The sequence below is a fragment of the Lynx canadensis genome, chromosome E2 (assembly GCF_007474595.2).
Source record: "Lynx canadensis isolate LIC74 chromosome E2, mLynCan4.pri.v2, whole genome shotgun sequence".
Classification (NCBI taxonomy): domain Eukaryota; kingdom Metazoa; phylum Chordata; class Mammalia; order Carnivora; family Felidae; genus Lynx; species Lynx canadensis.
In genome coordinates, this window is record NC_044317.1 from 45,915,861 (window position 1) to 45,941,183 (window position 25,323).

General features: G+C 42.6%; 1 protein-coding gene across 1 annotated transcript; it reads right to left on the minus strand.

Annotated features, from left to right (window-relative positions):
* Nucleotides 1–5,759: 5,759 nt before the first annotated feature.
* On the minus strand, nucleotides 5,760–24,147 carry LOC115502134 (WD repeat-containing protein 87-like). The gene is made up of 10 exons (XM_030297332.1): nucleotides 24,049–24,147; nucleotides 18,446–18,541; nucleotides 16,387–16,435; nucleotides 12,981–15,858; nucleotides 12,256–12,515; nucleotides 10,676–11,731; nucleotides 10,021–10,510; nucleotides 8,565–9,570; nucleotides 6,810–7,496; nucleotides 5,760–6,536 (listed from the first exon to the last, which is right to left on the minus strand). Exons 1-10 carry the CDS (start codon nucleotides 24,145–24,147, stop codon nucleotides 5,760–5,762), a joined length of 7,398 nt encoding a protein of 2,465 aa, XP_030153192.1.
* Nucleotides 24,148–25,323: the final 1,176 nt, after the last annotated feature.

The window sequence follows — 25,323 nt, forward strand, 5'->3', positions numbered from 1 at the left end:
ACATTATAATAAAAAGAATAAATATGAGAAAAGATGAAATAAAACTTTTTTAAAGCAATTATAAGTTGAAGAATTTAGTTCCTTAAAAAGCTAAGTAGCTAAGTAAACAAAAAAATGATGGTGATAAGACAAATCTCCAAATTGGGTCTCTCTGTCTTGACTGACAGCAAGTGTCCTCTGCTTACTGATATAAAACTTTTATTTGCAAATAACGTGCTTACATATGAAAATAACTCTAGAATATTTTTAGAATATTATTAATGAGTTTATCAACTTCCTAGGATATAAGGTTAATATACAAATTTCAACTATATTGCTATATTCTACCAACAATTGGAAAATGAAATGAACAATGCCATTTACCATAACATCAAAATCATCAAATTATTAGGGATTAAATCTGCCTAAAAGATGTGTTATGATCTCTATTTTGAAAACTAATTGACTATTGTTAGAATAAATCAAGGGAGACCTAAACAAGTGGGGGAGATTCCATGTTCATTGGATGGTTAAATATTCTTAAAATGTCCATTCTTCCTAAATCTATAAAATTAATGCAACCCCTTTCAAAGATTCCAGCAGCCTTTCTTGAAGAAATTACTAGTTGATTTGAAATTTTATATGGAAATGCAAAGGATCTAGGAGAGAGAAAATAATATTAAAAAAAAAAAAAGCAAAATTGGAAGACACTACCAGATCTTACCAGTCAACAATAATGAAGGTAGTATGCCATTGATTTAAGGACAAATGTTTCAATGGAACAGAGCCCTGAAATAATTACTGTCAATTAATTTTTGACAGAAGAACCAGTGCAAGTCAATGAGAAAGTTTTAACAAATGATATTTGGAACAATTAGCTATCTCTGTGGGAAAAAAGATTGAAACTTGGCATCTTACCCCATACACACAAAATTAATTTGAGATAGATCATAGAGCTAAATGTTAAACCCAGAACCATAAGGTTTCTAGAAGAAAACATAGATGGATATCTTTATCATTTTGGTTGGAGAAAGCAAAATTTTCTTGAACAGGGCACAAAATGCACTAACCATGAAAGAAATGATATGTTGAACTTCATCAAAATATATCTGCTCATCATAAAACATTGGTAATAGACAAGAACACCTTTAAATCAAAATAAAAAGACAACCCAATTTAAAGGGGTGGGGCACAAATGACTTAGACACTTCACAAATGATATAAAAATGGCCAATAAGCGCTAGAAAAAAGGGGTCAACACAACTTCACTTGTTCTTAGCCAAAAGGCCGAGAAGCGATGGGGTCAACACAACTTAATCAGCACTAAGTCACAATGAAATACCTATGCCCATGAAAATTATCTATGCCTACTAGAAATAAAAGAACATGACAATGTGAAATGTTGGCAAGTATGTGGCACAACTGGAATGCTCATAAATAGCGTTGGGGAGTATAAAGTGATACCTCTTTGGGAAAATATTCTTATAAACCTAAATTCCATCCTGAAGTATTTGCCCAAGAGAAATGAAAACATCCACAGTAACACTTATCCAAGAGTGTTCATAGCAGCCTCATTCATGATACCTCTACCTGGAGATAATTCAAACATCCATCAACATGAGAATAAATAAATCATGGTGTGTTCATACAATAAGGAAAAACTAATATGCACAATATAGATGCGTCTCAAAAAATATGTTAAGCAAAATAAGCCCCAAACAGGAGTTTACATACTTTATAATTCCATTTATATGGAGTGCAAGAACAGGAAAAACTAAAGGTAATAAAAGAGTAGTTACCTTGAAGGAGGGAGTTGGAAAAGTGACTGGAACAGGGCACAAAAGAACTGGAAAGGGCCATTTGGAAATATTTTACTTTGGTTTGTGTGGTTGTTACAAGGGTGTATACAGTTGTCAAAACTCATCGAACTGAAAGTTTAATGGCTGTACCTTTCACTGCATGTTAATTACACCTCAATAAAATAATTTGAATGTTTAAAATAAAACAAAATTTTAAATACACATAAGGAGCCTTATACTTTATTTCAAAGTTTGTGAAACACAGATTTAGATTACTGCAGAAAGTCAGAAGACAATCACTAGAATGGACCCTAATGGTATTTTTAAAATTATACCAGCTGACCATTTCTAAAAAAAAAGTAGAAGTTCCATATGACCCAGCAATTCCACTTCTGGGTATATACCAAAAACAATTTTAAGATCTTGAAGAGAGGTTTGTACACCCATGTTCACTGCAGCATTACAATAGCCAAAATTTGGGTGGAAGCAACCCAAGTGCCCACCAACAGATAAATGGATGGACAAAATGTGGTCTATACATACAATGGAATATTGTACACCTGCTACAACATAGATGAACCCTGAAGACAGGCACTATGCTAAGTGAAATAAGTCACAAAAGGACAAATACTTTAAGTTTCCACTCATATCAAGTACTTAGATTCATAGAGACAGAAAGTAGAATGATAGTTGCCAGGAGCTGGAGTGGTGGGGTAGGGAGAATGGGGAGTTATTATATAATGGGAACGGTTTTTGGGGTTTTGTTTTTTTTTTGCTTTTGAGAGAGCTAGAGAGCAAGCACATGCAAACAGGGGACAGGCAGAGAGAGGAAGAGAAAGAATCCCAAGCAGGATCCAAGCTCTCAGTGTAGAGCCCAACGTGGGGCTCAATCTCATGAACCATGAGATCATGACCTGAGCCGAAATCATGAGTTGGACACTTATTGGGGCACCTGGGTGGCTCAGTGGGTTGAGCGTCCAACTTTGGCTCAGGTCATGATTTCACGGTTCGTGAGCTCGAGCCCCACGTCGGGCTCTGGTGCTGAGAGCTCAGAGCCTGGAGCCTGCTTCAGATTCTGTGTCCCCCTTTCTCTCCACCCCACCCTGCTTGTGCTCGGTCTCTGTCTTTCAAAAATGAATAAACATAAAATAAAATAAAAAAAAAAGAGTTGGACACTTATCTGACTGAGCCACCCAGGTGCCCCTGAGAACAGAGTTTTAATTTTGTAAGGTGAAAAACATTCTCTGGATGGACACTGGTGGTTGCACAATGTGAATGTATTTAATGCACTAAACTGTACACTGAAAATGGCTAAACTGGTAAATTTTGTTATGTATAATTTACCACATTTAAAAATTATTTTTAAAGTTGTTCTGATATAAATAAGTCAAGCTTAGTTTCTTCTATATGGCTCTATTATTTCTGGGATTGTAAAAAGCTTGGCAAAATTCCCTAGTGTTTAAGAAAAACAAATTTCTTCATTTCCCCGCTGTAGCAAACATTTTAGTAAACTATTAATGGTTTTCCTTACAGTAAACACAATTTAATACTTTTCATCTTGTTTTCCCCCTCTTCTGGAAATACATAGGATATTTGAGGAGATATTTGATGGGGGGGGGCTGTCTTCTTACTCACATAACACTTTTGACATCAGATGTGTGGTTTTTTTCCCCACACAGACCAATTCTCCAATATGAACTTGGTGTCCTGCAGTTCAATTCTGACACTAACCAGAGTAAGCACAGACCCCCAAGGTCTCAGTCCCACAAGACTGCCCTCTGCTTCAGACCCCAATCGCAAGTAGTTGGTACCCAGGTTACCCAGAACTGTCTGACTTGGATAGAATTCACGGGCTCCCACAATCCTCTCCTCAGGTTCAATAATTTGCTACAACAGCTCACAGAACCCAAGAAAACAGTTTACTTACTATTGCTGGTTTATTATGAAGAATATGTTAAAGCATACAGCCAGAGAGATACATCGGGGATGCTCTGGTAGGGTCCTAAGTGAAGGAGCTTCTGCCCCATGGAGTTCGGGTGCACCACCCTCTGGCACATAGATGTGTTCACCAACCTGGAAGCTCCCGGAACCCCACACTTTGGGGGTTTTATGGAGGCTTCATCATGTAGCATGACTGATCATTAACTCAATCTCCAGCCCTTATTTAGAGAATGGGAGAGGTGGCTGAAAGCCCCAAGCTTCTATACATGGCTTGGTCTTTCTAGTGACCAGCCCCTTTCTAGGAGCCCACCAAGAATCATCTCATTAGAACAAAAAGAGTTTCCTATCTCCCAGGAGATTCCAAGGGACTTAGGAGTTCTGTGTCAGAAACAAGGGTCAAAGACCAAATATTAGCAGGAGCCAGAAGCAAAAAACATCTATATATAATTTACTGTTTCACAGGAGGGAATTTCCCCATGTGTAAGTATATGTTTTAAATCTTTGGAATTATTCAACTTATTCTGACCTTGCAGACTGCTTTTTGGGGTCTAGTTCCTTCCCTGGAAGCTTGCAGTCTTCTCAAAGTTTTGTTTCTTCCCTTTTCTCCTACCCTTCCCCATTGCACTTTGTGCACCTCTCTTAAGCTTCCAGGGATCTCCCCTGAGCTCTGGCTCCTTCAAGGGCTTCCTGGCTCCTCTAACCTCAAAATCTGCTTCTTCTGCTCATCACTTTTATGCCTTTGCTGAGCATGGGATCTGTTCCCAGGACTTCTTAGCTTCTGTACATTGTCAACTCCAGCTGTTCCCTTTGGGCTCTCAGACCTCTCCCGAGATCTGTCTCTTACTCCCAAGCTTCTGATCTGGACTCCCAAACTTTTTTTTTTCCTCAGAATTTGTCACTTCCCTCAGCAGTCTGATTTCTGATGCCCAAGATCTCTTGGGCTTCCAAGCACTTCCTTTGTGCTTGAACTCCTCCCCTACTCTTGCAGACTGTCTCCTTGAGCTCTGTTCCCTTTCTCAAGGTATCCTCAAACTCTCTTGAGGTCCCAGGCACCTCCTTTAGCCCAATACACTAAAATGGGTGTAGCCAGAATCACATTTGAGCCTCACAATGAGCCTCATTTGCACATGATAAAACTGAGGCTTACAATAAACAATTGAAAATAAAAAATAAAAAGCTGAGGCTTAGGTGAAATCACTGGCTCAAGATTATATGTCAAATTGAAAGGCAGGGATTCAAATCCTGTTTGAATCTTATAACCCACATTCTCATTCACACACTTAACTCCCATTAAAATAGCTACCTATGATAGAGAGAGAGGGAAAGGGAGGGAGAGAGAACTGTATTCCAGGAATTCTGTTGTTTCACTAAGGTAGTTGTTACTATCACCATTTTACTTTGAGGAAATCAAAAGCTAAGATTAAAGAGCTAATAAATGGCAGAAAAAGAACTGGAATGAGAGTTTTTCTGAATTCAACGTTGGCATTCTTAATCATTATTTCACTCTATTTCCCCATTATGTAGATGAGAACGCTAAGGCTTAGAGATGTTCAGGAACTACAGATCAAAGTTTATGAAGGGGAAAAATTATGGGTCTTCTCTGCTTCCTCTCAGATTAATGCTAAATAAATAAAAGCCCAGCTGCACCACTCTCCTCCTAGGAACTTTTGAGGGAGGAAATACTAACCAAAGAAAAAAGAGTTCCAGGACAGACTTTTCTATCAAAAGTTGATCAAATGCTGGCCCCTACCCTCCAAAGGATGTACCCACTGACAAAAAACAATCAGTCCTGTGAGGACAAAGATTATCTGTTTTCTCTGTCTACTTTCTATGGGGATCCTAGGCTGGGGAAGAAAGAGAAATCAAAATGTTTGTTACAAATGAGAAATGTCATTTTATTCAGTACAAGGTAGCAGGTTTCTGGAGCCAAATAAATACAAATACTTGTTTAGGCCCACCTTGAAGTGGGTACAGGAGGCTTAAAATCTATGGCCAGGCTTATTTCCCAGCAAGGTCCCAAAGTCCTAATGTTAGGCCAAATCATAGAGTTGGAGTAGAGATGTTGGGCAGCCTCTCAATAAGGTAAGGACTGACTTGTGGTAGGCTTTTCCAGGCGAGTTCTAGGAACCCATACTGGGCAATGCCCACAGGTTGGATAGTATGCACCTTGCTCTTCCCAGGCAGAGGTACAACATCATGGAACTTGAGAGGACCTGCAGGGGCACAAGAATGACCACAAAACAGGCCACAGAACAACCGTTCACCAAGTACCAGCTCCTTGGCTTTCAGGGCCTTTTTATAGATGGTCTCTTGAGGTTGGAGTGCCTCTCTCTGCAGCAACTGTAGTAGGAGCCTCTGGATTTGGGGGGACTTAAATTGGTACAGATCCATGAGTTGGTAAAACAGTTCCATCCAAGCAGTGCGGTCTTTTGCATATCGTTGCTGCAATGTCCGCAAAACATAGTAGAGTGCCACAAATGTCTCCCATTGAGGCAGCTTTTCCTTTTTCTTAGAGACGGGCTGCGCCTTCTTCAACTTGGGCAATGTGAGGGGCCTGTCTTTTCCCTTAAAAGCTCTGAGATCCTTCTGAAACATCAATGCTAGAGTTTGTTTGTCCACAGAGTCATGGGTACCTGTGAAAATCTCGCGCGCGATAGGATAAAAGTGTTGCATTTCCATCTCTTTGAGGGCATTGGATAACTGCTGTACCCAAGCACTCCTGTAAGGTTCTCCTAAAAGATGCCAGTTTATAGCCTTTGGGACTGGAATCCTCTTGGTGGTTGATGGGAATACTGGTGAAGGGATGGGCAGTGCTTCCTTCTCTGCCTTGTGAAATTTGGAGAGCTCTCCTTTCTCCCTCAGGACCTGGAAGTCTTTCTGGAATATCAAGTCTAGGGATTTTATATCCACAGAGGGATAGACAGTTGTAGGAACATCCTTTCTGACTGGATAAAGGTTCAACATCTGCTTAACAGCAGAAGGTAACTGTTGTGCCTGCTTCTTCCTGTAGGACTCATCTAAGAGAGGCCAACTGAGACGGTGTGGGGTTTGAGGCCTTGTGGCAGCCAATGGTAACACTGCTTCAACAACAGGGAATGGCTCTAGCCGGCTCCATTTTTCTTTTCTTCTAATTGGAGGGATCCCTTTTAAGTGCACTGGACTCAAAACATCCTTATAGGGTTGTGATATGTCTGCATGACTTACTTCTAGATTCTTCCTGAAGTGTTTAGCAATGGCTTTAAGATTGTATAGATGCATCCATTTCAAGTATCCCTTTGAAGTGAAGTTTCTGAGGAGCTGGTGCAGTCTTTGGAAACTGTTCCTGGAAAGCTGCTCTCCTGCTTCCAGCCTTATTAAGGCATTGTTAATCCAGTCCTCATCTGAGAAGCTTGCTTCTGAGTAGCATGGCCTTTCAGCTGGTGCAGAAGTAAGGGATGGGGCTGAGGCTAGGGCTGGGCCTACGACCTGGCCCTCAGTTTTCCCCATTGGCAAATCCCGGGACTTCAAGAACCACTTCCACATGTCACCTTTGGGTCTATGTTCAGGTTTCTGTGGTTTCCTGATCATATCAGATAAATGGGACTCTGGCCTATGGAGCCCTTCTGGGATCTGGGCCTGTAAGCCTGTTCCCCTCCCTTGTAAAAACATACCCCTAGCTTTCTTCAAGAGCACATCCTCTTGTCTTCTCCAAGAACTTGTCTCAGGGTGTGCTCCAAGAAGTTGACTTTCCTGACCTTTCAAATCTAAATGATCCCCAAACACTTTCCTAGGCATTCTCTGTTTTTCCAGAGCTACTGGGAGTGGCATTTTGAAGGGGCTTTTCAGAACTGTTGGCCACATGACTTTATCCCTAAGTGTGGGATCTCTCTTTCCATCAAGCAATCTTTCTTTCTTAAAAGGCATTTTCCTTATAGTTGTACCTTTTCTTTTCTCAGCAAGAGACTCATCTTCTATTGTTAGCTTTGATAAGCTCACTTCCTCCTTGGAGAGCTCTGTTTTCAATACTCCCTCTTCTGGGAGTATCACCTCCATAAGTCTGCTCTCCCCATCCTTCTGTCTTTCCTCCTCCTTCTCCCTTTTCTCTATCTTCTCCATTTCCTCCTGGCTCAGGCTCTCCTCTTCCTCCTGGCTCAGGCTCTCCTCCTCCTCCTGGCTCAGTCTCTCCTCCTCCTCCTGGCTCAGGCTCTCCTCCTCCCCCTGGCTCAGGTGCTCCTCCTCCTCCTGGCTCAGGCTCTCCTCCTCCTCCTGGCTCAGGCCTTCTTCCTCCTCCTGGCTCAGGCTCTCCTCTTCCTCCTTGCTCAGGCTCTCCTCTTCCTCCTCATTCAAGCTCTCCTCCTCCTCACTCAAGCTCTCCTTCTCCTCCTCCTCACTCAGGCTCTCCTCCTCCTCATCCAGGCTCTCCTCCTCATGTGGGCCCTCTTTTTTCTTCTTACTCAGCCTCTCGTTCTCTTGAGTCAACCTCTTTCCCTTTCTCCTTCTTTGGGATGAACTTTGTTTTTTATACTTCTTAGCCAAATTCTCCTTCAATTTCTCTTCACTCAGGCTTACCTTCTTTTTCTTCTTCTTAATTACATATTTCCCTTTCTGCTTCCTGGGCAGAATCCCTTCCTTTTCTTCCTCAGTAATGCTCTCCTCCTCTTTCCCCTTCTTAGTTGGACTTTCCTTTATTTCCTTCCCAATAAAACTCTCAGATAAGCCTTCAAACAGAGTATCTCTGATATTCTCTAATAACCACTTCAGCGGAGTCTTTTTTAGTTTATTCTTCTCAATTCTCCTCAGAAGTTTCTTTAGCTGCTTTTTTCCTAACATATTTTGTTCCTGGACTTCCTTTAATATACTCTCTACCTGGACTCTATCTAATAATATCTTCCCCTGGACCTTCTGTAGTAACTTTCGGTTCTCCTTCAAGCTCTCTCCATCAGTCAGTGTTCTCTCTTTGGTGGCCAGCCTATCATCTTCTACTTTTCCCTCTTCCTGACCCAGCTCCTTCTCTTCTTTCATTATTTCCCCCTGTTCCTTAAAAAATTCCCACTTCTGGCCATCCATTTCACTCTTCCCTGTCATGAATGATCTCTCTTCCTCACATATTTCTGTTTCTTCTGGTAGCACTATACTCATTTTTCTAATTGTTTTAGCCAGGATCCTGAACAGGTTACTCTCTTTCTTCCTTATATCTTTTAAACTGGAACTAGCCTCTTTGTCTTCAGAACGAATCCCTTTCTCCATATCCAATTTCCTCACTGCTTGTATTCTCTCCTCTTTGGTTCTTTTCCTTTTTTTCTTGGCAACACCCATCTCCTTGATCCTAATGTCATAGGCCAATTCCCTCTCTTCCTGGGACAATTCCTCTTCTTCCACAACTTCTTTCTCTTCCTCAGTTTTTTTCTTTCTCTTAGTTATGCCAATCCCCTTTCTGGCTACTGCTTTTTTTCTCTTAGCAATATGCCTCTTCTCCTTGGCCAATTCACTGTCTTTCTGGGTCAGTCTTTTCTTCAATGCTTTCTCCTCATTTTTCTGGGACTTTTTCTCCACTTCACCAGTGTGTTCCTCCCTTTCTACAAAAATTTTCTCTTTTACCCAAGCCCGTTGTTTTTTTTTATCACTCTCGTTCTCCTCTTTCTGACCCCATATTCTCTCTTCTTGGGCCTGTATCTGCTCTTGTAGGGCTAGTTGCTCTTTTTTGTGGGTCTGTTGTTCTTTTTTGTCAGTGGCTTTCCTGTCTTTCCCAACCCATTTCTCCTCTTTCTTAGCTTGTTTTTCCCCCACCATGGCCCGTTTCTCTTTTTGAGGGAACACTTTCTCAATTTCTTCTATCTTTTTCTCTTCTCCTGGGACCAGTTTCATCTTTTCTCTGGCCCATTGTTTTTTATCCTCAGTCTGTTTCTCCACTTTTTGAGCCAATTTTTCCTCTTTCTGATCCTGTCTCTTTTCTTCCCGGGCCTGTTTCTTTTCTTCTTGTGACCATTGCTTCATCCCCCCAGCTTTTTCCTCCTCTCCTGAGTCTGCTTTCTTTTTTTCCCAGGCCCATTGCCTCTTCTTCTCAGTCGTTTTCTCCTCTATCTGGGCCCTTCTCTCCTTTTCCCCCTGCTTTTCCTCTTCCCCTAGGCCCAGTTTCTTTCTTTCCCAGGATAACTGTCTGTCCTTGGCTTTTTTCTCCTCTTTCTTAGCCTGCCTCTCTTTCTGGTCCTCTTTCTCCTGTTTCCCAACTTGTTTTTCATTTTCTTGGATTTGTTTCTTTTTATAGGCCTCTTTTTTCTTTTTTAACCATTTATTCTTCTCTGTGGTCAATTTAATTTCTTGCTCTGCCAAGCTGCCCCTTTCTGATGCCTGTTTTTCTTCTTCCCCAGACAGTCCCTCCTCTTCACTAGACAAATGTTCCTCTTCCTGGTCTAATTCCCCCCTTTTCTGGGCCTCTTCTTCAACATGTTTCTCTATACCTTGAATGTGTTTCTTCTTTTTGTGGGACTTTTTCTTCATACCTTTAACTTGTTTCTTTAAGTCCAGAATTAGTTCCTCTTCATCCCAGGCCAGTTCCTCTTCTTCCTCACTTGGTTCTTCCTCACTGAACTCCTTCTCTTCCTCACAGGGCTCCTCCTCTTCCTCACTCAGCTCCTCGTCTTCCTCACCCAGCTCTTCCTCTTCCTGGGACAATTTCCTCTCTCCCCAGACAGGCAACACCTCTTCCTGGGGCCACATGTCTTCTTCATGGGCCATCTTAATCTTCTCCCAGTCCCACTTACTCCTTTTCAGGGCTGCCCTCCCCTCTTTCTGGGTCACTCTCTTTCTTTCCCCTAGTCGTTTTTTCCCTTTTCCAGTATCTTTCTTTTCTCCTAAAACTAACTTCTGCTCTTCCTTGGTTAATGTCTTTTGTGGATAAGCCAGTAGTTTTTCCTCCCAAGCTATTTTTTCTTTCTGATGAGTCAGTTTCTTCATATCCTGGATCAGTTTCTCCTTACCCTGAATTAATTTCTTCTCTGGCTTACTCAGTTTCCTTTCTTCCTCAGCTATTTTCCCATCTTGCCTAGCCAGTCCCCGTGCTTCTCTTTTTAATTTCCTTTTCTGTAAGGCTAGTTTATCTAAGAAAGCAACTTTCTTTTTCTTGACTTGAGAAAATGCCTTGTCCTTCTCTAATGTTTCTTTTCCCCTTTGTCTTCCCAACTCTGTCACTTCTTCCTCGACAATCTCTTTATCCACCTTTTCTGTTATAGTGGATGGTTCTTCTACCACTCTTTCCTCCGATTCTGAGGAGTCCTTTAAAAGGGGGCAGATCTTGTGGAATAGATCCCAACTGGGCTCTTGGGGAGCAAGAATCACCCGAGCCAAGTCCACCAATTCTTGACCCAGATCCCTTAACATTCCTGGATGGGAACTTGCTATCCTTGAGGTGGCAAGATAGCAAATGTCATTCCGCCAAGACCTGGTGTCTGATTCACCCGTGTGTCCAGGGGCACCAGCCAAACCTTGGCCACCCTTTCCAAGTTTCTTCCTTGTATCTTTTTCTTGTTCAGCAATCTGCATGACTTTTTCTTTGGGCTCTTCTGCAGTCGTCTTTGAAATATCCTTCAAATTTTCTTTCTGTTTCAACTTCGCAGCTACTTTTTCATGGCTTTTTTCCACTGCCCTTTCCCAGAGTCTTTTCATGAGTTCTTGTCTTTCCAGCTTAGGGAATATCTCTCCATAATCTTTCATGTCATGTTGATCTATGGCCCTCATAATCTGTGTGGCTTCCACTGCCTCTGTGACTGCCATGTGGCCTCTTCCTTCTTCTGTGGCTTCCATAGCTTCTGTAGCTTCTGTCATGACCTCCTTTGATTCAGCAACCTCTTCAGATTTGGCTGGGCTGAAAGTACTTAGTGGCAGCTCTGGCTCTAAGGCAACATCCTCAGTGTCAATTAGCTCTGATTTCTTGGCCTCTCTCTGTTCACCTTCATCCTCTGAAGGCACCAACATAGAGCTAAATTTTACAAGCTCTGTCTCTCTCTTCTTTCTGGAAACTCTCAGGTCCTTTTTAACTGCAGAGATATTGAGGAAAATATTTAAGAAAAAACAGAGGCCCTGAGTGGTATCCTTTGTAATATACAGTTCAATGAACTTCCATAAGAAGTACAGAGGCAAAGAGGACTGAGGCTTTATGGCACAGAAATGCTTGTCATTTTATCCCAGCTTCCATATCCTGAAGAAATAACACCTTGCTATTTGTTGTGGTATATGTGTTTCCTTCCCAGGAAGGTTACTTTCTATGGAAAAGAATCTCTATGTAATTATGTTCCCACTGATATAATTTCAGATATCTTTTTTTAATGTTTATTTATTTTTGAAAGAGAGAGGAGGACAGAGGATCTGAAGTGGGCACCGTGCTGACAGCAGAGAGCCCTACGCAGGGCTCGAACGAGATCATGACCTGAGCTGAAGTCAGATGCTCAACCGACTGAACCACCCAGGTATCCCCATTTTAGATATCTTGGCCTTACTGACCGTGTCTTTTGGTGTCCTAAGGTGGGCCCCAAATATACCCCATTTATTACCCCATACATACTAAGACTTTCTCTCTTTTCTGGAACATATGTCATTCTTTTCTTTCGTTTGGTGATCTCTTCAGGTATGAATGTTCGTTTGACAAAGGTCTCAGGTTCACCATCCATTGATATGTCTAAAGAAAAAGGAGGTTGTTGGTCTCTGTGTGACAAGGTCAGGTTTTCATTTAGCTGCTGCTCCACCCGTGTAAGCAGGCACTGGATGTCGTTAGCTTGGATCCCCAGCAGCTGGTCCAGAGAGGTTTCTCCAATAAGTTCCCGCCTATAAAAGTCAAGAGGAAAAAAGGATGATACCAAGCCAGTGAGAAAACTAGATTTGAAGAAGAAGGAGGAAGAGGAGGGAAGGAAGAAAGGAAGACAGGGAGAAGGAGGAGGAGGAGGAGGAGAAGAAGAAATTACAATTGAAGAGGCAGAGATAAAGTGGCCATTTAGGACAGAGTAGTCTGAAGTAAAGGGTTGGTAAAGAAGAAAGAATCAAAGATAGCAAAGAATCAAGTCATCAGGGAGATAAAAGATATTTTTTTGGTTGGAAGGTTTGTAGACTTGAGTCTCGAGGAATCTTAAGGATCAGAAGAAGGGTAAGCACTGGGGAGAAAAGCAAAGAGAAACAAAGAACATAGTGGGAGGAAAAGAATAGAAAGGGTTATAGAAAAGGCGAATAAGCAACCAGATTCTGGAGGTTAGGAGCTAGAAAAAACAGAAGGGGGAAAGCCACTACACAACTTACTGCATTTTTTGGAGGGTTTCTTGTTCCTTCAGCAGGCCTACCAGCATGCTCTTACTTTGGATGCCTGTGACTCTCATCATAAGGTACAAAGCCTTAGCCCGCACATTTTCATCACTGTCCATCAATCCCAGACTCAGTGGAACAGCAAAGAGATGGCTCATGATGCCAAGCATATCTAGCCCCTCCCAGGCTAGCTCACGGATGCATGGGTTGGGATGGAGTGTATCTTCCAGCAGGCGACAGGCAGTCTCAGAGCACAACCTTGGAGATACTTGGTAAGTGGCAAAAATTTGTGCCAGGGCACTAATATATGTCGTGTACTGGTCTATAGAACAGTAAACTGTGAGGCTGAGGATTGCCTCAATTAAATTATTTAGAAGTCCTTCATCAAGTTTTCTTCCTGCCCAATTTCGGTTTATCAAGCTTGTTAGAACATCATAGAATGTTCGTTTCCACCACTTGGATTTATCCCTCTCTCTCCTCATTGAGATGTTCTCTTCTGATAGAGGCATAGGTGACAGTGTCTGGCATCTGATGGGTTCAGTCATGTCCCAGTCTGTATCTCGGTAGGATGGGTACAGGTCATGGCGTAAGAAGACTGGGGTACCGTCAGGCCAAAGGCAGGCACGGATAACTGAGTTGGGGATGTAGCCATCAGGAGCAAAGGGCCATTGCCGCCCTTTACCAAAGAAGCCATGCAGTTTATGATAGGGGTTCAACCCATTCCAGCCAGCCAGCCGTAGTTGAGCAGGAACCACATGTGGGGGATGATTATGCTTGGGGTCAGGAATAGAAAAAGCAATATCTTTATCCTCCAAAAAATGTAATTTGGGTTCCACTTGAATCAGAGAAGGCATACGTCTCTCTTCCTCTACAACATGGGGCACAGTATTGTCAAAGGCAATGACCCGTTTGTTAACAAGGGCCTCTAGCCCCTGTAATTCCTGCAGCCCTTGTCCAAGATAGACAAATTTGGGTACAAGTACTATTTCAAAAGAAAAGAAGAAGCTAGGCAGAAAGAGTTTAGGGTCTTCTTGTATTTCATCTGCATTATTTAGGATAGCTAGGTGAATCAGCCGAGCAGGAGGGAGCAATTTTAAGCATGATACCAGGTAAAGACTCTGGTTGAAAGTCAAAAGCAGGTCACCCCGATTATTGGCAAAGCAGAGTGGACCAAAATGCAGTGCTGAATCCAACTCAGTTATGAGTCTACCATGGAAGTCCCAGATCCGGACTGAGCCATCAATGCCCCCTGTGACAAAAAGTTTCAGGGAGGAGCAGACATCAAATGAAGTGATGGCACACTGGTGCAGGCATTTTGTCTCTTCAAACATAGAGCTTTGTTTTGATTCTGCAGATTGCAGAAAATCTTGATAGTGCCAGAGACGCCAGCAGTGGTTGTCAGTGATGGCACCCACAGAACCCGGCAGCAGTATCACGTGTTGCAGGGGGCAACTACAGAGAATTTTGCTTATGGACTGCAGGATTACCTTGTTCTTCCACAGCAAAGCTTCTGTCAGGTATACAGTATTATCCATGCCATAGGAACAGAGCAAGGAGTTTTCCTGGGGACCTTCCAGGGTAGACAGGGCCAAAACTGCCCCAGAATGAACAGTCTTTTCTATTCGGGCATAGCTATAGTGGGAGAGGATTCTCACAATGCCACTGTCATGCCCACAGAACATCAGTCCTACTAGGCCCATACCCAAATGGGACTGTGCATAGGCCAGGCAACTTACTCTGTCCCTAGAGTTTACTGAAGTGCATACCATATACTTGGCTGTGCAAGGCGAGCGCGTTGCATCAAACACCAGCACCTCTGAGCTGCCTGTTGCCACAAAGAGCTCCTCATTGTCTGGGTCATAGGCCCAAGCCACAGCCTTATCCATGACAAGCAGAGGCCAGGTGAGAACCAGGAGATCTCCTGTCACTGGAGACAGGAAGCGCAACAAACCATCCTTAGTGGCACACAGGATCCGAGTCCAATTTCGGCCACAGCAGACCCGGTGCACCTGCTCAGGAGCAGAACCACAGACATTGAAGAGGCTATAAAAATAAGGCAGGTGGTGCAGTGAGAAAGCGTGGATAGTCTGGCAGAAAAAAGTGGTGTTATCAATAAACTGCAGTTGCCGCAGACCCTCACCAATATCCAGCTGCCGCAGCAAGTTCCCAACGGCAAGGTTCCATTCCCTTACTGTGCCTTCTCGGCCTGCTGTCAGTAAGGTGTGGATCTCTGGCCGGCTGTGAACACATATAACTGATGAGGAATGGGCCTGAAAGCTGTGGAGGAAGTTACCCTGGTCTAGACCCCAAGCATGGATCTCTCCATCCTTGTTTCCAGCATAGAAATATCCCTGAGAGACACAAGTGAAGGAGCAGGTGATGGAAGAGCCACTGCCTATGGGAGTGAACTTTCTTACCTCTTTCAGCTGGCCCTGACCCTGGTGGGTGAAGACCCTTACCTTATTCTCACAAAGGGCCAGGAGAGACCCCTTGGGGCCATTCAGGGAAAAGCCCTGTACAAGCTCATGACCAGACACGGGCACTGTTTGTGCCATCTGGAGGTCCCTGCCATTTGGTAAGATAAGCCAGGTAACCACAGCCCCCAAGGTACCAGACAGCAGCACCTCCGTTTCTGGGTCATAGCAGAGGCAGCTGATGAAGAAACGACAGGGCACTGTGCCCAGGGATATGAATGCTCGATGGTGATCTCCAAAGAGCCACAGGTGCATGTCACCACAGTAAGCAACTAACATGTGGTAGGAACCTGTGTGGACCATTGCTTCAATGGGTGGTACTTGATCCATCACACAAAACATCATCTTCTCCATTGTTCCTTCTGCTTCTGTATTTTTCTTTTGTATCCAAAGTACTGCCTAGAAGAGGATGAGAGATGAAAGTTGGACCATGGAGGCAGATGATCTCCCAAGAGTAAGGGGTATGAAGGGTTGAATGTTTAGATCGCTGTTCCCTCTTGTAAGACTAAGGAAAGACCAAAGAACTTAACTTTGGGAGTTTCCTAATACTAGGATTTGGGTACGGGATAGAAACATGATTCTTAAGGCTCTTTCCTTGGCCTTCAGTCTGCTTTCTAAGGAATATGAATTCTCTGGAGCTGAAACTAGAGGTGAAAAAGATCACTGCATCCAGGTCAGATTGAGAAACGGAGATAGATGTTAAAATGAGCTAACTCAGAATCCCCCTCATCATTCTGAGATGAGGACAGTTCAGGTATGATGAATATAAAGTGGATTAAGAAGGAGGAAAAAAAAGGGAGGCAGCTTTACCTGTATTTGGTTTGAATCTGGTTCCACCCAGTTTAAGGAGACGAAATAGTTGATGTTGATGGAATAGAAGCAGATGAAAGGCTTGCTCTGGGGATGGTGAGGCTCCTGGTACAGAGTCTCAGGCCAGTCACTCAGTACAATCACCTCATTCTTTGGTTTCTCAGCAGACTGAGAGAGAAGAGTGGCCTGTTAAAAGGCCTAAGTCGCCACTCACTCATTCATTTAATAAATATTTATTGAGGATTAGCGGACATTTGTTGTTTTTTCATTAACCAACATTTATTTACCCTACCACTGGAAAGCACTATTTGGGGGAGTCATCCCTCCCTCACCCTCACCCACATCTTAATTCAAAGTACCTCCCAGCCTTTCTCAACCAAGTTTCCGTAAGAAGTAAGCCCTAATGTCCTAAAGTATCTATTCTACATGAGGCATTAATTTCTCCCCTATGCATCTAGAATGTTACTAGTTATGTATCATCCTTAAGAGAAATGAGAAAATAGCCCCTCAAATCTGTTTTCCATGGTTCAGGTGAGGAACACTTGAGAAAGGGTGGTATGTTCTAGGACACACACTGGGGATATGATGCTGAGCAAGAGAGACATGGCCTTAGCTTTCAAAAGATAAGAGTCCAGTGGGGGAAACAGGCATTACATAAACAATTAACAAATGTCTGTACAAAACAAATAAGTACTTCCAAAGAAAGGAATACAATCCTATATGAGTAAGACGAAACAATCCAACCTTGGCAAATATTCTACCTCAGTTGGAACAACTCTTCAAAGTCCCTGCCTATACCCAAAGGACCACTCCTGTCAGCGTCACACTCATGATACACTGCCTATGGGAAACTCGTACTTCACAGACTTAGAATGCCCATGGCATGCCCGTGGGCATCAGAGCTAGACACTTTGGCATGTCCCTCTTTCACTATTCCGATATGCATCCAAGGAAAACGTGTGCTATTCACAACATGGAGTGCTTCAGCTCTAACATTCTGTATTCTGACCCCGTAGGGGTGTGTGTGTGTGTGTGTGTGTGTGTGTGTGTGTGTGTGTGTGGTGTATTAAGGACGATATATGTCTTTCAACATGTTCACAGTAGGACATGTCCAACATACATTATCTTCCAGTAACAGAGTTTATATCTAGGACATAAGGACATGAACTCCTTGTAGGGATCAGCCAAAACCGAGGCTCATAAGTCTACTTCTGAGGTCCCTTTCTCAGCAGTATAGCTTGTGCTATACTGCCTCTTGAACACTACTCCATGAATCTAACTCCCCAAGTTTCTCTGCATCCACAAAGGACCTGAGACTATACTGAGGCAACTTAGAATCTCTTTATATTTGTCATATTCAGATCTTTGTGTGTTCTGGGAGAATACAGAACACAATGCTGGAGACAGCTTCCACTGCCATTGCTGGTTCAGTGACAGCAGCAGAGTTGAGAGAAAGGATGCTGGTATCTGAGCTCTCAATCTCCCATCCCTCTTCATTGAATCAGAAGGCTAATTTACAAACCCCTTACTCCATTAATTACCATTCCTCTCCTCCTTTTATGTACAAATGATTCACTTACTGACTCAACAGTATAAAGGGTTTTCTCAGGAGGACTCTAAAAGACTATGTTAAACCCAAGTAATGTATCTGTGCCTAGAAGTACTGTTGCCTACTGTGTATCAATCATCCTCCTATCCCAGTAAAACTCAGCTCTTGTTTAGGGTGATCATGGCCCCAGAAATTCTGGCAATACAGAGTGGCAACTGTAGCACTCTAAGGCTGGCACAGCTCTGTACTTTCTGACCTTCTCTCTTCTACCTACTTGCAATTTAAAGCTGATACCTGGAAGTACAGGAACTGTCCTGCAACCTTAAGATGATACGCTAAAATATTAAGGATAGCGAAAAGAAAGAAAAAGAACATGGGTCCTTGACATGTAAAGACAAAGGTATCTCCTGCTTGTTTAATCCATGTGAACTCACTTTTTTGGTTTGGTTTTGTTTTGTTTCCAGCATAATGTGTTTTAATTGTTATCATCTTAGTTTAGAGGGAGGAATTGTTTAGGGGTATGGAAGGGCTCCTCCCAAGGAGGAGCTCACATTCTGCCCAGGAACAGCCTGCCCTGGCAGGGATAATTAGTCCAAGCCCACCAGGTGCTGATCTCCCATACACGTCACCTTTAGATCCTTCAGCATATTATTTATGAAGAGTTTCAAGTCCTTCCACTCAGGAATAAGTCTGGGTGACGGTGCCATCTTTGTGACATTCCAGCACTTTACAGACATCATGGCTCACAGAACCTGTGGGACGTAAACATGACTTAATCACATCTGATGTGAGACTGGAAATTGAGGGAACTGAGAGAGGGAAGAGCAACAGGGAAAGTGAGAGAAGGGGAGAAGCAAAAGCATTAGGAATAGAAGAACCTCTCTTATTTCAGAAAGATTGGAGTGACAATGAACTACTGACACTTGCAGCAATGGGGATGAATCTCAAAAACATTGGTGAGGGGAAGCCAGACACAAAAGAACGGGTACTACATGATTCCATTTAGATGAAATTCTAGCAAAGAGTAATCTGACCTATAGGGACAGAGCAGATCAGTGGTTACCTGGGTCTGAGAGACTGGGAGATTCCTGAGAAAGGGTAATAGGGGACTTTTTGTAGAAGTGAATGGAATCTTCTATATCTTGGTGGTTATATGAGTACACAAATTTGTCACAAGTCATTGAAACATACACTCAAAATTGGCCCACTTTATTAGATGTAAATTATACCTAATAAAATTGATTTTTAAAAGAGGATAGGAGTGGAGTGGGAGTTTTAGGAAGTCTAGAAATGGAAAAAAATGTGGCAAAAGAAAGCTGTCAGGTGAGCTTAGGCGAATCGGTTGCAGCACAGTTGAAAGAATACATGAGCCTGGCTTTGCAACCCTTCCTTTCTAAAAAAATTTTTTTTAATGTTTATTTATTTTTGAGAGAGAGACAGAGTGTGAGAGGGGAAGGGGCAGAGAGAGAGGGAGACACAGAATCCGAAGCAGGCTCCAGGCTCTGAGCAGGCAGCACAGAGCCTCATGCAGGGCTTGAACCCACAAACTGTGAGATCATGAGCTGAAGTCAGATGCTTAACCACTTAACCGACTAAGCCACCCAGGCGCCCCCGCCCTTTCTTTTTTTATTAAGATTTTATTTTATTTTATTTATTTATTTTTTCAACGTTTATTTATTTTTGGGACAGAGAGAGACAGAGCATGAACGGGGGAGGGGCAGAGAGAGAGGGAGACACAGAATCGGAAACAGGCTCCAGGCTCCGAGCCATCAGCCCAGAGCCTGACGCGGGGCTCAAACTCACGGACCGCGAGATCGTGACCTGGCTGAAGTCGGACGCTTAACCGACTGCGCCACCCAGGCGCCCCAAGATTTTATTTTTTAAAGTACTCTCTGCACCCGGCTTGGGGCTCGAATTTGCAACCTTGAGATGAAGAGTTGCATGCTCCATGGACGTGAGCCAGCCAGGAGCCCCACCTTCCTTAATTCTCTTCATTGTGATGCTCATTGTTGTATATACAGTTTTTAGACTTAATTATATCTATCCTACTTTACTACTGAAGCCTTCATGTATATAAGTCACTCACATGTTCAACAAATGTTTATTTGATGTTCATTATATGCCAGGCCTCTCAGCCTAGAGCTGGAGATAAAGCGAGGAACAAGAATGATTATCTGCCCGCCTGGAGTTTACTATCTAATATGGAAGGCAGATACTCAACAAGTTAAAATAGATGTCAGGTTCTGGCCAGATGCCAGACTAAAATAACCTGAAAGTCTCCCACTTACGAACTTCTAGAAATTGTGGATAACAAGAGGCTGAATTCCAGGAGCCAGCAATGAAGAGGGGAGAAAAAAGCAAGTAAGTGCAAAGCTGCCTCTGTGATAGTTCTGAGGAGGTATAGTTATCAGAACCCCAAAATGACTGTAATGGCTAGAATGGCTAGGGTAGTGTTGCCCTGACAAAGAGAGGACATAGGACTTGGGCTCATAGGAGATAGGGAGCCAGAACTGAGACCCCTTCATTACCTTGGAAACAGACACTTCCATGGACAGAGCTGGCTTATGACCCACTCTCTGAAAGCTTACACACCTTTAAACTTTTTTCCAAGCATGAGTCAGGAACCTACATACCTCCAAATTCCAGGGGATACCCATCAAGTTCTCCGAAGTGATTCTCTGACATATACCTCACTTGGACTGACAAGGAAGAGGAGCGAGGGGGGGAAGAAGAAATACCACAAAGCACACCAACCATTCTCTCTAAAGAAATCATGTAAAATCTAGACCTGAAGGGGCAATAAGCTAAGGGTCATAAAAATCTCCTTTACAATCTTAGCATGTTCTGTATGACTTATGTGACATCTATTGTTCTCTAATGAAATTCCCAGAACACTGAGAGTCACATTTAATAACCTGTTATATGTGTATATTAAAAATGCTAAGGAAGAGGGGTGCCTGGCTGGCTCAATCAGTACAGCATGTGACTCTTGATTTCAGGGTTGTGAGTTGAAGCCCCGTGTTAGGTGTAGAGCTTATTTTTTAAAAATGCTAAGGGGGCACCTGGCTGGCTCAGTTAAGTGTCTGACTTCGGCTCAGGTTATGATCCCATGTTTTGTGAGTTCGAGCCCCACATTCGGCTGTCTGCTGTTAGCGCAGAGTCTACTTCCAATCCCCTGTCCCCCTCTCTCTCTGCCCTCCCTGCTTGCACACACACACTCTCTCTCTCTCAAAAATAAATAAACATTTTTTTTAAAAATGCTAAGGAAGAGAGCTTTCCTCTACTTGCTAGAAGGGATGCTGCTGGATTCATGAATTGCTTAATAGAGTCAATTAGATCTTAAAATTTTAAAAAGTACTAAGAAAACTACCAAAAAGAAAGAAACAAATAGAATGTAAGATTGAGCCAGTTGAGGAAGGGGATATGAAATAAAAGAAATACATATCAATCCAATGAAAGAAATATACGATGAAACATCACAAGGAAAAAAGAGGTATGACAAATAGAAACAGTAATAGAAACAAGTCAAAATATGTCATTATAGAATAAATACAGACTAAGCTCATTTGAAGACAAATTTTCAGATTAGATTTTTTTTTAATGAATAAAGTATAGTTGCATGCTTTTAATAAGGGATGAATCTAAAATGTAAAACATAGAGGGGTGCCTAGGTGGGTCAGTGGGTTAAGTGTCCAACTTCAGCTCAGGTCATGATCTCACAATTCATGGGTTCGAGCCCTGCATCGGGTTCTGTGCTGACAGCTCAGAGCCCAGAGCCTGCTTTGAATTCTGTTGTCACCTTCTCTCCCTGCCCCTCCCCCACTTGCGCTCTATCTCTGTCTCTCAAAAATGAATAAACGCTAAAAAAATAAATAAAATAAAATAAAATGTAAAAACATAGAAACATTAAAGTATCATTATTACCATGGCCTTCTGTTCTGAAAGCATCTAAAATCAATAAAGAGAATCAAAGATCTTTGCAAACTCAACTTCAGCAAGACCAAGAGATAAGTATAATCTGTAAATAATAAATTACTTATAAAGGCTGAGAAAAACAGCTGAAATCAGTGGCAATTATGACAAAAGAATTGGAAATAAGAAATTATGGAGACAAATTTGAGATGGAGGGAATGATAATTATGGTAATTTGTTATAGCAGCAATAGAGAAATCAGGCACTAACATTTTTTTGGGAAAATTTATGCACCAAATACTTTCTGCGTATTGTCTCATTTAATACCAACAACCTTCTGAAGTAGGAGCTAGCTATATTCCCACTCTGCAAAAGAAGTTAATTAGTCTACCTATAGCCAGACAGCTAGTAAGAGACAAAGCCAGGATTCCAACCCAGAATGCGTGACTACAGATGGCACACCTTGAACTACTGAGCTACACAACCTTCCTAGAGTCAATGGAGCTCACAGAACTTATATTAAGGGTGTCCAAGGTGAAACAGTATCTCATCAGCTGAGCTCAAATGTGAGCCTCGTTTGTCTAGTTTCATAACTGCAGCCTCGTTTGTCTAGTTTCATAACTGCTAATTCGCAAACAATCAACAAATACTTGTTGAGATTCTACTTTGTAACATTTTGCTTTATAGTATTTTGCTACCAACTGGGGATCCTAAGTTCAAAAGTAGACACGGTCTTCAAGGAACTTCAGATTGTTAAAACTGGATAATTGCTGTAATGGAGCACCTGAAGGTGGATGAGGCACCACAGAAGGAAATGCTGGCACCTAGCACAGAAATAGCATGAGGACGTTGCCAGGCAGATAAGGCTTACTCAGACATTCCAGGAGGAGAGGATGGCACAAACACTTAAATGTATGATTTGTGCCGGAAACTACATAGGAGTTAAATATTCTTACAGCACAATGTTCAATAAGGCGATAGAAGAAAAATGGCTAGACAGTTAGGAGTTACTATTAAATGTCATACTAAGGAGTTCAATTTTCATATTGAAACACTGAAAAACAGGAGCGCCTGGGTGGCTCAGTCACTTAAATGACCAACTTCAGCTCAGGAAGGTCATGATCTCACAGTTTGTGAGTTCGAGCTCCACATCGGGCCCTCTGCTGTCAGCACAGATCCCGCTTTGGATCTTCTGTTCCCGCCCCCCACCCCGCCGTCCCTCCCCTGCTCATGCTCGCTCTCTCTCAAAAATAAACATTTTTTAAAAATTAAAAAAAAAAAAGAAACACTGAAAAACAGTGTTAGCAGGGGAGGGATGTCAGATTAACCTTTCAGAATATGTACTTGTCCAGCCTGGAGCTGGATTGGGAATCAGTCAAGACAACCTGCCAGGAGGCTACTGTGATAGTAGAGATGAAATATAATTAAATATTCTGATGGAGAGCAGTGGGAAAGGAAAAGCAAATGACAATAACAATATAATATATTTAGGATAAAAATATTTGGGGGGTAGGATTTATAGATATTGCAGATTATTTGGGTATGGAGAGTCAGGAAAAGAGAAATCTAGAATGGTTCCTGGGTTTCTGGGTTAGGCTTTGAATAAAATTTGATATATTCAAATGGACTAAAGAAGAGTAGGAGTGGGTTGTTCCATTGGAGGAGGTTCCTTTGGAGGAACAATGATCAGTTTGATTTTGGATTTGTTGAGGTGGTTATAGAATATCTGAATGAAGACAACTAAAATGAATGGGTCTGGAGATTGGGTAAAAGGTCTGGGTTGGAAACAAATCTACGAAATGACCAGTCTGTAGGGATTGCTGAAGCTGGGGATCTGGAGCAGCTTGCTCACAGGGGGCTATGCTGCATGAGAAGGAGACTTGATAAGCAGACAATTAAGGGGGCACACACTGAGAAGGAACAACTATAAAGAGGTAAGACGTTCTTCCAGAAACCTGAGGAGGAGAGTTTCATGAAGGTAGGTCACCTGTAACAGAGAGGCCAAGTGAGACGAAGAGTGGATTTGGCGAACGGTACCGGTGTCCATTAAGGGAACAATATCAGCAGAGCAGTTATTCCTGAAGTCAGCCTGGAAGGAGCTGAGGAATCAGTGAAAAGTAAGAACCTTAGAAAAGCTTCAGGATGAAGGGAAGAGAGGGGTAAGAGGAGAAAGCTAGAGAGAAGGAGAGGGATAGAAGAGTTGTGTGGGAAAAAAATTTTTTTTAACTCCAGATTTTTCATTAAGTTCAACAGACATCAAATTATTCTGTCAAATTGCTATAAAAGTTCCTAACTGCTTATTCTGAATTTCTGCACTTACCTTGCTGAGGACCAGGGCAAACAGCTCCCAAGCTGGCCCCAGAGTGCTTGGGAGGACCACGGTGGCGACTCCTATCTCTAGCTGAACATTTCCAAGCATTTTTCTTCCATCTAGCAACAGTCAACTACCTCACTTTAATTTCTACCACAAGAAAGGTTAAACCCTCCAGAATCCTAGATACAATTCTCAAGGACATTCATGGGAAAACCAAAAGATTGGCCCCTGGAGGGAGGCTTTTTTTTTTTTTTTTTTAATGAGATCATTGAACGTGTTTAAATGTCAGGAGGAAGAAACCATGAAAGAGAGTGAAAATACAAAAAAGAGAGAGCAGGCTGCTACACCAAGCTAATGTGATGAGAGATGAGGGTTAGATTGCACAAGCTCAAAGACTCTCTAAAACCTCCTCTGGTAATTTAGGACTAGGAGCTCTGGGAAAATGGAAAATGCCTGACACTTCTGCCCAAAACCTGAGCTAACACTCCTTTCCACCAGGTTTGCAGTGAGAGGCATTTCACTTTAACCAGTCTTGGCCTCAGAAAGGAATGCCCTTCTCTTTTTCCCTACTAAAGCCTTTATTTTTTTAATTTTTAATTGAATTTTTTTAATGTTTATTCATTTTTGAGAGAAAGAGAGAGAGAGAGATAGAACACGAGCAGGGGAAGGGCAGAGAGAAAGGGAGACACAGAATCCAAAGCAGGCTCCAGGCTCCAGCCTAATAGCACAGAGCCTGACACAGGGCTCAAACTTAAGAACCCTGAGATCATTACCTGAGCCGAAGTCAGTCGCTTAACCAACTGAGGCACCCAGGCGCCCCTCTACTAAAGCCTTTTTTTTTAATGTTTATTTTTGAGAGACAGAGAGACAGAGCACAAGCGGGGCAGGGGCAGAGAGAGAGGGAGATGCAGAATCTGAAGCAGGCTCCAGGCTCTGAGCTGTCAGCACAGAGCCCAACTTGAGGCTTGAACTCACGAACTGAAGATCAAGACCTGAGCCAAAGTCAGATGCTTAACTGACTGCGCCACCCAGGTGCCCCAGGCCTTTAAAAAAATTTTTTTAATGTTTATTTTTGAGAGACACACAGAGTGTGAGTGGGGAGAGGGGAGAGAGAGATGGAAACACAGAATCCGAAGCAGGCTCCAGGCTCTGAGCTGTCAGCACAGAGCCCCAGGCAGGGCTTGAATCCACGAACCTTGAGACCAAGACCTGAGCCGAAGTCAGATGCTCAAACAACTGAGCCACCCAGGCACCCCAGGCCATGCCTTTAAAAAATAAAGT

Excerpts from the sequence above, each read along its gene's own strand:
- LOC115502134 (XM_030297332.1), bottom strand. The coding sequence starts at position 24,147 with ATGCTTGGAAATGTTCAGCTAGAGATAGGAGTCGCCACCGTGGTCCTC. Across the intron at positions 12,516-12,980 it reads GAAACCCTCCAAAAAATGCA|GCGGGAACTTATTGGAGAAA; the intron begins GTAAGTTGTGTA and ends TGACTTTTATAG. Across the intron at positions 9,571-10,020 it reads GAAAGGGGCAGCTTGGCAGA|AGAAAAGATGAAACTGGTCC; the intron begins GCAAGAAATTAA and ends ACAATGGGCCAG.